The following is an 11,786-nucleotide window of genomic DNA, read 5'->3' as shown; positions in this document are numbered from 1 at the left end:
CAGAGTCCCCCCTACCCCAGCTGCGGACGCTCCATCCCGAACCACTTCTAGCTCTGACCTGCCTCTGTGCCAGACCTCACTCCGCCTCCAGCCCGCGCGGTCCGCTTACTGGCGTCTCCCTGTCCCGCCCTGGGGCCTCACGGCCTGAACGTACGGCTGAGGCGGGAGAACCTGCACGGAGATACCCGAGTTCCTGATCCTATCCCTCCTGAACTGGCCTCAAGGTCAACCTGGCTCCTGTACGTTTTCTGGAGGCTATGCCCGAGGGTTTCTTTGAGGAGCAAACTCCGCACACCGGTTTGCTCCCCCTTCCCACACCCGCCGGCCTCGCCCCCTACCTGGTCACCCGACCCTGAAGACGCAGGTTCTAGTTTGCGGAGTGCCATGTGTCCTCAGAACAGTGTCCCCTATTCCTGGGCCTCGGGTCACCGTTGGTAATGGGCAGGGTCATCGCTGGGTTCTAAGAAGGCAAGGAAGTGGTGACCGCATTACCAGAAGGGCCCTGGCCTCCTCGGAGCCCCGCACCACCTCTGGAGGTAGACAGCCTCGCGTGTTATTGTGGAGGAAACTGAAGCTCGAGCGCTCAGCAGAAGCCCAGACTGCAACGCGGCCTTTTCCCTGCACTTGGCGTTAGACAAGGCTGGCTGAGCCTGGGAGAACTCCAATGTCCGCGTCTGTCTAGAGAGCTGTGAAAGGGGGAGGGAGATCCTGAACCCTGTCCCTAACCCCGTGGTGATACCCCGTCCCTCCCCAGGCTGAGAGAGACTGATTCATTGTGCGAAACTGGGTCTTATCCCTCACAAGGGCGTGGAGGAGCGAGAAAGTGCCTAAGCCTCAGAAACGTCGCCTCGTCGATAAGCTGGAGTAATTGCTGTCCCATGTTGAGGATCCGGGGGCTCCCAGGTCCTCAATGACTGTACCCCAACCCTCCCCAGAGTACAGCGTTCTCCGCCGCCCAGCCTGGGCGGCAGAAACGAGGCCTTAGGGGGAGAGGGACTTCAGGTGTCTTCCCAGAGGCGACGTTTCGAGGTCTTGAAGGGACAGGAGGCCTGAAGGGAGGATCTCCGAGCAGTAGGACTGACACCTGAAGTGCAGCTCAGAGTCTTGGTCTGGGTTGGGGCGTAGAGGGAAGTCAAAAGGCCCGACCCATTCCTGCCCACTGCTTCCTTCTCCAGGAGTGTATCGCCCTGCAAGCACCGGCCGGGAATGCAATGTGCTGTTATAACTCCCCCGCCGTCATACTACCCTTGTCCGAACCTTAGGTAAATCTGGCGCTCACACATGCAAATGCGCACCCACACAGAAGCTGTAACCTTGGCATGGCGGGGGACCCAGGGACTAGTTGGGATAACTGACCGCTGCGATGCACCGACTGGAAGGTGACACCAGGGGGCGATGGTGCCATGGGGAAGTCAAAGCTGGCAACTAAATGAGAAGGCATGGAGGTGGCATTGAGGGTTTACATGTTGGCAGTGGGGCTTAGAGTCAAGAGATCAGGGCGTTAGGTTCAGGGCTTGAATTAAAGGGTAAAAAGTCAGTGTTAGGGAGCGGGTATTGGGAGTCAAAAATTGAACAGTAGAACCTGAGGTCAAGAGGTCAGTGTTGGAGCCTAGGGCCATTATTCGGGACAAAATGTTGGGATAAGATTAGCATTGAGAATTGGAGTCAGATGTATGAGGGTCCAAAAGGGCCGACCCATCTCTCACCACAGATGGGACACAAGTCACTTCAAGAAGACTGGTGGCCCCCAGAGAAACAACTACGTCGTCCACCCTGAGTTTGTGTCTGAGACCTATCCTGACTACCACCGCCGGTAGAGCCCAGGCTGGCCGGGCCAAGGGGGCTGAACAATAAATAGATTCTTCATCCTAAAGGCTGCCTCTCGTGTCCTTACCCAGCAGGATCTGGCAATGAGGAGCCAGTCACTCAGGCCTCTGCCAAGCCCCCTCAACTGAGATACAGTTTCTCAAAGTCATCTTGCCCTGAGCCCTCCCCACTCCATCATCTCAGTACTTCCCTTGGGTGGCCCTGAGTGCCCTCCTGACGCATGGCAGTAGCCCTATGAGAGGCATGACCTCCTCCTTTCCATCCCAGAGCCCAAACCAACGGGCCCACCTAGCCATGCAGGAGGGCCCATCTACCTCCCAGCCTATGAGGGCCCCACAGCTGCCATTTCCCCAATATCCCCCAAACCTAGATGTCCCTTCACCCCCATTATCCAGTGGACCCAGAATCGCCCATCCTGCAGTCAGAGCCATGTCCCTATACTCAAAGCTCTTGATCTCTGTTCCCAGAGTCTCCATCACAGCGACTCCGAAGTCCATGTTCAGATACCCTTGCTGCCCTCCCCCACCCAAGTCCAAGAGGTCCAAAACAATTTTGGAGGGTTTCATGATCAAGAAATTTCAAATTACAAAACAAAGCCCTGCATCATCAGAAAGTCTACAAACAACAAATGCTGGAGAGGGTGTGGAGAAAAGGGAATGCTTTTGCACTGTTGGTGGGAATGTAAATTGATACAGCCACTATGGAGAACAGTATGGAGGTGCCTTAAAAAACGAAAAATAGAACTACCATATGACCCAGCAATCCCACTACTGGGCACATACCCAGAGAAAACCATAATTCAAAAAGACACATGCAGCCCCAATGTTCATTGCAGCACTATTTACAATAGCCAGGTCATGGAAGCAACCTAAATGCCCATCGACAGATGAGTGGATAAAGAAGTTGTGGTACATATATACAATGGACTATTACTCAGCCATAAAAAGGAACGAAGTTGAGTCATTTGTTGAGACGTGGATGGATCTAGAGACTGTCATACAGAGTGAAGTAAGTCAGAAAGAGAAAAACAAATATCGTATATTAACGCATGTATGTGGAACCTAGAAAAATGGTACAGGTGAACCGGTTTGCAGGGCAGAAGTTGAGACACAGATGTAGAGAACAAACGTATGGACATCAAGGGGGGAAAGCCGTGGGGGGGGTGGGGATGGTGGTGTGATGAATTGGGCAATTGGGATTGACATGTATACACTGATGTGTATAAAATTGATGACTAATAAGAACCTGTTGTATAAAAAAATAAATAAAATTAAACTAAAAAACAAACAAACAAAATAAAGCCCTGGGGGACTTCCCTGGTGGCTAAGTGGTTAAGAATCCGCCTGCCAATGCAGGGGACATGAGTTCAATCGCTGGTCCAGGAAGATCCCACATGCCACAGAGCAACTAAGCCCGTGCGCCACAACTACTGAAGCCTGCGTGCCTAGAGCCTGTGCTCCGCAACACGAGAAGCCACCGCAATGAGAAGCCCGCACACCGCAACGAAGAGTAGCCCCCACTCGCTGCAACTAGAGAAAGCCCACGTGCTGCAATGAAGACCCAACGCAGCAAAAAAAAAAAAAAGCCCTGTTTCTCTGTCCCTCAGGGAGCAAGCGGTGGGGTGTTCTGGAGCCTCTAGGATCTTCAGTATTTTTGCACCCATTCCTCCTGGGTGCAGGTGTATAGCGGGGCACGCCCACCTCCTCGCAGCAGGGGCACTTCTAAGGGCTGCCACCAAGGGGAGTGGGTGGGGGAAGACTGCAAAATACGGAGCAGAATCCGGTCTTCTCAGTCCCTGATCTCAGGCACTGCTGGTCTGATCCGGTGGGAGCTGACATCTTGGGCCTCCCGGCTGATGGAACTAGGCTCCACTCCGTGGGGTCCTTGATTGGATCCGACCTGCACTGAACCGCTGAGATCCTCCCAGAATTCCGCTACCCTTTTTCCATATGGGAAAAGAGCTAATGAGAGCGTTATACCGAGACGGCCTCAACCTCCCCAAATCTGGAGGAAAAGGAATCCCAAGGGCCAACTCTGTCCCTTTACCCTGCGGCTCGCTCCTTCTCATACACATCCCAAATTTAGCCGACAGGTGCGAGAACCCTAACATTCGACAGCTGCACCTCCCTCCAGAACTACAGTTCCCAGCAGACCTGGGGAAGAACCCGCCCGCTTGCGGGTAAGCAATGGTCCAGAGGGGGCGGGCCTGCACGCGGGGGGCGGAACCGGGAGGCACCGGGCTGGCGGTGGGCCTGAGCTGCCAGGAGCTGGGCACAGAACAGAAGAGGAAGGTGGGAGGTAAGGGGCGTGACCTCAAGTGCGCGTGACAATGTGGGAGGATGGTCGGGCGCCAGGGGCGGAGCTGGACTCCGAGACTTGACGAGACCGAATGACTGAGGCGTGGCCGAGCAGCCAGGGGGCGGGGCTCGAGGACGGCCTCAGCTGTTCCCAGCTAGGCAGCGCCCCGGGCCGCACCGTGGCAGCTCAACTTCGGCTAACTTGGAGGGGATCTGCAGGAGCCTCCATTCACCCCCACTTCTGGGGTCACTTCCGTGAGTGCGCCCAGCGGGAAGACCTTGGGGGGTTGCTGACGGAAAATATTTCGTGAACTTTCGCTCCTACAGATGAGTAGGTGGGGCGAGCCTGGACACCTGGGCCCCTTCTTCAGCCGCGGTTCCCAGCGGGCGACCGCCCTCTTGACCTCAGTCTGTCCTTTTCGGACATTATAGCTGCAGCGCTGGGAGTGGGTGTAGAGTATTCCAGGCTGTAGGCTCAGTCACTCTATACCCCCGGATCCGCTCGCTGGGCAGGACGGGGAGAGGGCCCGGATAGAGTTGCCTTTGGCATTTCCACCCCCCACCCTACCCCTGGGAATTGTGTTGGACAAAGGACCCAACGTGGAATGGCCTAGTTGGCTAGGCCCAACCCTCCCCCTTAGACATGGCTAGGGGCTGGAAGCCAACACTGAGGTTGACTGTCAAGTGGGGAGAGGCTTGGCTAGGGCAAACCCTACCTGCCAGCTTTAGCCTGTGGCTGGCCAGATGGTGGAGGCGGCAGATTACAGGGGTCTCTAGAGCCACCGTTAACACCAGAACCACACTTCCTCCCCCACAGCCCCTGTACCAGATGCTATTAAAATCGCCACTTCCCATCCCCAAGAAGCCTTCCTGGGGCAAGTAGCAGCACCAGCCCTTGGGAATACAGGCCTCACCATGCCCACAGCCCCCTGATGGAAGCCTGTCCCACCCTCTTGGCCACAAAGCTCCTTTTCTCTCCTGCATTCAGATAGCCAGTCAGACCATTAGCTCCCTGTCAGGGTTAAGCTGGGATTTTGGATTCAGGCAACCCTGCTACCTAAGTGACTTCAAACAAGTTCCTTTTTCTGTTTGGGCCACTGTTTCCTCATCTATAAAATGGGCACTGCAGCTGTGCCTCCTATTCAGCATTATTGTTAGGGTTGGATGCCATGGTGGCATTAGGGAGACCAACAGAGGGCCTCTGGGTTTTTGTCCTTCATCAAAGAACCTCAGAACCCTAGAAAGTAAAAATTCTCAAGACCTAAGTGTTTGAAAAGGCTTTTGAGGTCACCTTGGTGGGCTGGCCATGCCTCCAGGGGTCATGAGATAGACTGACTTAATATGAAAGTTTTGAGGATGAGCAGTCTCTGTCCTACTCAGATATGGACCCTTTCTCCCTATTCCCTTAGTGCCCAGAATGGGGCCTTGGTTGTCTCGAATGAATTGAATATAAATGTACAGCAGGTCTGGCCTGGGCCACCTAAGGCCTTCTTTGGGTCCTGCTTAGCTTAAGGGCATCAGCTAAAGGCTATGCCTGCATTTCCCAGGAAGGCTTTTCCAGCCTATACCTACAGGAAGGGAAGTCCATAGTAGGTTAGGGGAATTTTGAAGGCTAAGTTGTATGGGATGAGAGGAAGGGAGTAAGAGGCTGTTCTAGACCAGCTGGAACTGACCAGTTTAGGGAGTTGGGGGAGGGAGCTCAGAGAATAAGGCACTGAGATAGAACCTCACTGGGGTGGGGGGGGGCATTATGGGGAGCTGTATGTTGACATCTGGGATAAAAATTCCAATCTGCACCTGGCACCTGGCATTCTTGATAATCTCTTCATGGGAGAGGTGGGGGAAGTGAGAACGCTGAGCAATTCTGGTGTCTCCTTGGAAATTGCTGGGGACTGGCATCTGGGAGGAGTCTAATTACTGTTTGCCAGTCTCCCTCTCTCCTTCCCTCCAGCTGGAGCAGATGGGCAGCCGACAGGCTGGCAGTGTATGTCTGTGTATGCACGTGGCTGGTGCTATTTCTTTGCTGGACTCTGCCCTGAGGGCTGAGACAGGAAGGGTCAGTAGCCTTGAACAGCAGGTTTGGACACACACCTCCTCCCAAGTCTGTGTTTCTCTGTAGTCATATCTGAATCTTTAGCATACAGTATATAAGAGTGGATTGTGTAGTAGGGGGTGTCTGATTGCCAGAGAGCTGGTAGGTGGGGGAGAGAAGTTGGCCCAAGATGGGTGGGTGAAATTTCCTAAAGCAGGTGGCTGAGGACTGAGGTTAGGAAAGAACAGAGCTTGGTAGTCATAGGATAGGCTTGGCTGAAAATGGAATCAGAAGGACAGATGAGACCATGTTTGCCTTGAACTTCAATTTGCAAAGCTTACACTTCTGAACTTCATCATGGGGGTCATGAGCAGCTCCCTAAACTAGGGAGAGATGTAATCTGATAAGTGTTTTAGAAAGATCACTATAGTTGCTGTGAGCAGAAGGCATTGGAGGAAAACAAGTTGAAAGCAGGGAGGCCTATCGGGGAAGTGTTGCAACGATACAGGGGAGAAATGACAGTGCTCTAACTAGGATAGGGGCAAACAGGACAGTGGGTGAGTGCTAGAGACAAAGCCAGAAGGTAGCTGGCCCACAGATGTGGTGCTGGGAGCAGAGCAGGAAGGTGGGCAGGGAAATAGACTTGGTGATCCTGATGGCTGAGAGCAGAATGGAGTTTGAGAGCAAAGAGAGGGAAATGTGAGAAGCCACCAAGCCCCCATGCTAGGCTCCTGACCCCAGTCCTAAAGTCCAAACCCAACCTCGCCCCCCCTCCAAACCAGGCCCTTGGACTGAGTCTGGCTTTGAGTATCTTCTCTAATCTCCAGATTTAATATGGCTTCTGACTCAAGATTAAATTCCATGCCTGAACTGTTCCCCTTTCTCTCTCCTCTCCCACTCCCCGCACAGGGAAGCCAGCCTCCTGCTGTGTCAAAGGTCTTAAGGAGCTGGCTTGCTTATCCCCCCTCTCCCACCATGGCCACATCTCTGGGAAACCAGGCCCTCTCCAGATTCCTCCCCTTCTCTTCAGCCTGAACTGCCCCCATGTGTGATCCAAGGAGACCTGATTAATTCTGTGATCCTGGACAGCTCCCTGACCCTGTCTGGGTTTGTTCCTCCAACAGGAAAATGGTGATGAATATCATCTGCCCCTCCCCTTCAGCGTCCTAATTTTGACAAGCAGTGGGGCCCATGAGAAAGGGTAGGTAAAAAGCAGACAGAACGACCTGGTAAGAGTAAAGCCCTTACGTCCCAGTATACACTTTCCCAAAATATACACTTCTTTCTTGCGGCAGCAAATGTAAATACTATGGAATGAGAAAGCTCAGTTCCACCTCTCTCTTCCCCTTCCTGACTCAGGCAGGCCAAGTTCAGATGGGCTTTGTCGGGTGGCCCCACTGCCTGCTCCTTCCCTAACTGGGGGCTGATGTCCCAGAATCTTCAGGAAAAGAGCCTGGCCTACCCCCGCCGCCGCCCTGGGAGCCACACAGGTCGTAAGAGCCCCGAGGCCGTCGCAGCTGCAACCATGTACACCTTCTTGCCTGACAGCTTCTCGCCTACCAAGCCCAAGCCGTCCAAAGAGCTGAAGCCGCTGCTGGGCTCCGCAGTGCTGGGGCTGCTACTGGTGTTGGCCGCGGTGGTGGCCTGGTGCTATTACACCGCCTCTCTACGCAAGGCGGAACGCCTGCGCGCCGAGCTGCTGGACCTCAACCGCGGCGGCTTCTCCATTCGCAACCAGAAGGGCGAGCAGGTCTTCCGCCTGGCCTTCCGCTCGGGCGCATTGGACCTCGATTCCTGCAGCCGCGATGGCGCCCGGCTCGGCTGCTCTCGCACAGCGGATGGGCGCACGCTGCACTTCTTCATCCAGACTGTGCGGCCCAAGGACACGGTCATGTGCTACCGCGTGCGCTGGGAGGAGGCGGCGCCGGGGCACGCGGTGGAGCACGCCATGTTCCTGGGCGACGCGGGGGCGCACTGGTACGGCGGCGCGGAGATGAAGACCCAGCACTGGCCCATCCGCCTGGACGGCCAGCAGGAGCCTCAGCCCTTCGTCACCAGCGACGTCTACTCCTCCGACGCCGCATTTGGAGGCATCCTCGAGCGCTACTGGCTGTCGTCACGCGCGGCTGCCATCAAGGTCAACGACTCAGTGCCCTTCCACCTGGGCTGGAACAGCACGGAGCGCTCTCTGCGGCTGCAGGCACGCTACCACGACACGCCATACAAGCCGCCCGCCGGCCACGCTGCTGCACCCGAGCTCAGCTACCGCGTGTGCGTCGGCTCCGATGTCACTTCCATCCACAAGTACATGGTGCGGCGCTATTTCAACAAGCCATCGAGGGTGCCAGCGCCTGAGGCCTTCCGGGACCCCATCTGGTCCACGTGGGTGCTGTACGGGCGCTCGGTGGACCAGGACAAGGTGCAGCGTTTCGCTCAGCAGATCCGCCAGCACCGCTTCAACAGCAGCCATCTGGAAATCGACGACATGTACACGCCTGCCTATGGCGACTTCGACTTCGATGAGACCAAGTTTCCCAACGCCAGCGACATGTTCCGCCGCCTGCGCGACGCTGGCTTTCGCGTCACGCTCTGGGTGCACCCGTTTGTCAACTACAACTCATCGTGCTTTGGCGAAGGCGTGGAGCGCGAGCTGTTTGTGCGTGAACCCACGGGCCGGCTGCCTGCTCTCGTGCGCTGGTGGAATGGCATCGGCGCCGTGCTCGACTTCACGCGCCCGGAGGCCCGCGACTGGTTTCAGGGGCATCTGCGGCAACTGCGTTCGCGCTACGCCGTGGCCTCCTTCAAGTTCGACGCTGGAGAGGTCAGCTATTTGCCGCGGGATTTCAGCACCTACAGGCCGCTGTCTGACCCCAACATATGGAGCCGGCGCTACACAGAGATGGCGCTGCCGTTCTTCTCACTGGCCGAGGTCCGTGTGGGCTACCAGTCACAGAACATCTCGTGCTTCTTCCGCCTGGTGGACCGCGACTCGGTGTGGGGCTACGATCTGGGGCTGCGCTCGCTCATCCCCGCCGTGCTCACTGTCAGCATGCTGGGCTACCCGTTCATCCTGCCCGATATGGTGGGTGGCAACGCTGTGTCTGAGCGCACAGTTAGCGGCGGCGATGTGCCTGAGCGCGAGCTCTACGTGCGCTGGCTGGAAGTGGCCGCCTTCATGCCAGCTATGCAGTTCTCCGTTCCACCCTGGCGGTACGACGCCGAAGTGGTGGCCATCGCGCACAAGTTCACTGCACTGAGGGCCTCCCTCGTGGCGCCGCTGTTGCTTGAGCTGGCTGGTGAGGTCACTGACACGGGAGATCCCATCGTGCGCCCCCTCTGGTGGATCGCGCCCGGCGACGAGACGGCGCACCGCATCGACTCACAGTTCCTTATCGGAGACACGCTGCTTGTGGCGCCGGTACTGGAGCCAGGCAAGCAGGAGCGGGACGTCTACCTGCCCGCAGGCAAGTGGCGCAGCTATAAGGGTGAGCTTTTCGACAAGACGCCAGTGCTACTCACGGATTACCCCGTTGACCTGGACGAGGTCGCCTACTTCATCTGGGCATCCTGACCCAGCCCAGGACCCAGAAACCCCACAGCCCTAACCCCAGTCTTCATGTAGGCCTCTAACCCTGCATCGCAGCCACACCGGGTATCCCCAGGAAGTCCCCACCTCTGTACCACCCACTAAGTGGGTACTGAAGTAAATGTGCTGGAACCAGCTCCTGTAGGTCCAGGGGAGAAGATGCTAAAGCAACCTCCTACTCCAGTGCGCAATCCTAACGGCCCTCTTTCTCTCCATACTCACTCCAGTCTACAGAAACCTCTTTCCTGGGCTGGGGGCAAGAGAGCACAGAGGAAAAAGGTCAGCTCTCTTCCTGTTAAACACGGTTGGGTTTTAAAAGCACAGAGAGAAACCTCACCCTCCATCCTGGCCTGAGTGGCCATCTTTGTCCTTCTGAGGTGGTGACTTGATCCTCTTTAAGGTCCCAAAATAGCCCCCAGCCACACTTAGAAAGGGCACATTTTCAGTGTTGGAAGCCAGGTCCTGAGTCCCCAGCACTGGCCTGACCTGTGGCTGACCTGGTCCCACCCCAGCTGGCGAGAAGAGACAGAGGTACTTGGCCAACTGACAAGGAGGCAGGAGGTCCCCTCCCAAAGGACAGGTGGAGTAAGCTTAGCACAGAGCCATCATCATTGTCCCTCATTTGTGAAGAGCTCCTAACACTGCACTTATGCATCTGTGTACACACATGGTTCAGCCCTGGGCCAGGGCCACTGCCTGATGGGCAAAGACTTGCAAAGCCATGCAGGCCAGACTTGATGCCTTAACTCAAGAATGTGTGTGTGTGTGTGTGTGTGTGTGTGTGAGAGAGAGAGAGAGAGAGAGGGGCACCATATGTCCTTGGTGCAGTACCTCTGAGGCTGCTTAAGCCTGGAGGGAGAGGGCAGGGAGCAAATTTGAGGTTTTGATTGTTGATTTGGTCCCTTCCTAGGTGATGTCTCTGGGACTCTAGTAGGAAATAAACAGTCCTTTCCAGATTCCTCAGCTGCCTCACTCTGCACACGTGAGGTGTGGCTTAAAAGGGAGTGATGTTAGGGACTTCCCTGGCAGTCCAGTGGTTAGGACTCTGTGCTTCCATTGCAGGGGGCACAGGTTCAATCCCTGGTCTGGGAACCCCACAAGTGGGGGTGCAGCCAGAAATAGAAAAAAATAGGGGGAGGGAGCGATGTTCTTATTCTGGTAGTGGTGTGCTTTAGCACAAAAACTACCGCGCACATCGCCACCTACAGATATACATACAGGGTAAGGTCTTTTATTTTAGCTCTTTTCCCTTTCTAAGAAAAGCACCCTCAGCCAGAGTGAGTTTCTCCTGACTTTGCAGCTGAGTCTGGGGAAGGAGTGGCTTGCCAGATGAGGGAGGTGGGAAACAGGGCAGGGGTCAGCTTCCCTTAATGGCTTGGACAGCAGAATCAGTCCCTCACCCCCTAGAGAATGCACCTCTTTGCCCACTCCTCCACCCCCTCTATTTTCTCAGTGTGAAGAATGCTATGCTAATGAAAGTTTAGGAGCACTCACCCATGATTCTACCACTCATCTGCAAGCTGTAAGCTGCTTAACCTCACTGAGCCTCAGTTTCTTCATATGTAAAATGGTGATAATAAGGCTACCTCCCAGGTTGTTAAGGGAATTATAAGCACAGATTTATATAAGGTGCCTAGCACAAGTAGGTGCTCAATAAAAGCTAATATAATGTTTTTGGTTTTTTTTTCTTGTTTAAAAATAACGGATTTTTCCAGGCCCCAGCTCCCAGCCCAGCTGGCTTCCTCTGGGCCTGCGTGTGACACCCTCTTCCCAAACCTCTGCACGTAGCACCCAGTTGAACTCTGAGTTTGTGACCTGAGGGACACTGTGATCCAGGAGAGAGGCAAGAGAAGAGACATCTGAAGTGGAATTCAGGAGCCAGGAGTCGCCAGGAGATGGGGAGTAAATGGAATTAGCTTCCCTCTCCTTTTTGTCAAGAGCATTTACTGATCAGTATTCAGTGATGAGCCTCCCTGGGCCCTGGTGCACAGCCATGGGCTGTGTGTGGAGTGACTGTAGAAGGAGGGCACCCAGGCTGGGTCCT

At 55.3% G+C, this 11,786-nt stretch overlaps 2 protein-coding genes across 4 annotated transcripts in view; both read left to right on the top strand.

The window, feature by feature from the left end:
• SPMIP6 (sperm microtubule inner protein 6) overlaps positions 1 to 1,262 on the top strand; it is a 13,374-nt gene extending 12,112 nt beyond the window's left edge. The window contains exon 6 of the mRNA XM_024753882.1: positions 1,176 to 1,262. Coding sequence (XP_024609650.1) covers positions 1,176 to 1,262 — 87 coding nt within the window. The remainder of the gene's footprint in view (positions 1 to 1,175) is intronic.
• A 2,999-nt stretch (positions 1,263 to 4,261) lies between these two features.
• MYORG (myogenesis regulating glycosidase) lies at positions 4,262 to 11,415 on the top strand. 3 transcript variants are annotated; one of them, XM_024753747.1, is made up of 2 exons: positions 4,262 to 4,379; positions 7,516 to 11,415. In XM_024753747.1, the coding sequence occupies exon 2, from the start codon at positions 7,583 to 7,585 to the stop codon at positions 9,725 to 9,727; it is 2,145 nt and encodes a 714-aa protein (XP_024609515.1). In that variant the 5' UTR covers positions 4,262 to 4,379; positions 7,516 to 7,582; the 3' UTR covers positions 9,728 to 11,415. The 3 variants fall into 3 exon arrangements, with proteins under 3 accessions (XP_024609515.1, XP_024609517.1, XP_024609516.1); XM_024753749.1 differs by having other exon boundaries at positions 4,283 to 4,379; positions 7,520 to 11,415; XM_024753748.1 differs by lacking the exon at positions 4,262 to 4,379 and adding an exon at positions 7,288 to 7,357.
• Positions 11,416 to 11,786: the final 371 nt, after the last annotated feature.

The sequence above is a fragment of the Neophocaena asiaeorientalis genome, unplaced genomic scaffold, assembly GCF_003031525.2.
Source record: "Neophocaena asiaeorientalis asiaeorientalis breed wild unplaced genomic scaffold, Neophocaena_asiaeorientalis_V1.1 scaffold220, whole genome shotgun sequence".
NCBI lineage: Eukaryota > Metazoa > Chordata > Mammalia > Artiodactyla > Phocoenidae > Neophocaena > Neophocaena asiaeorientalis.
This window is presented reverse-complemented; position numbering and strand designations above follow the sequence as displayed.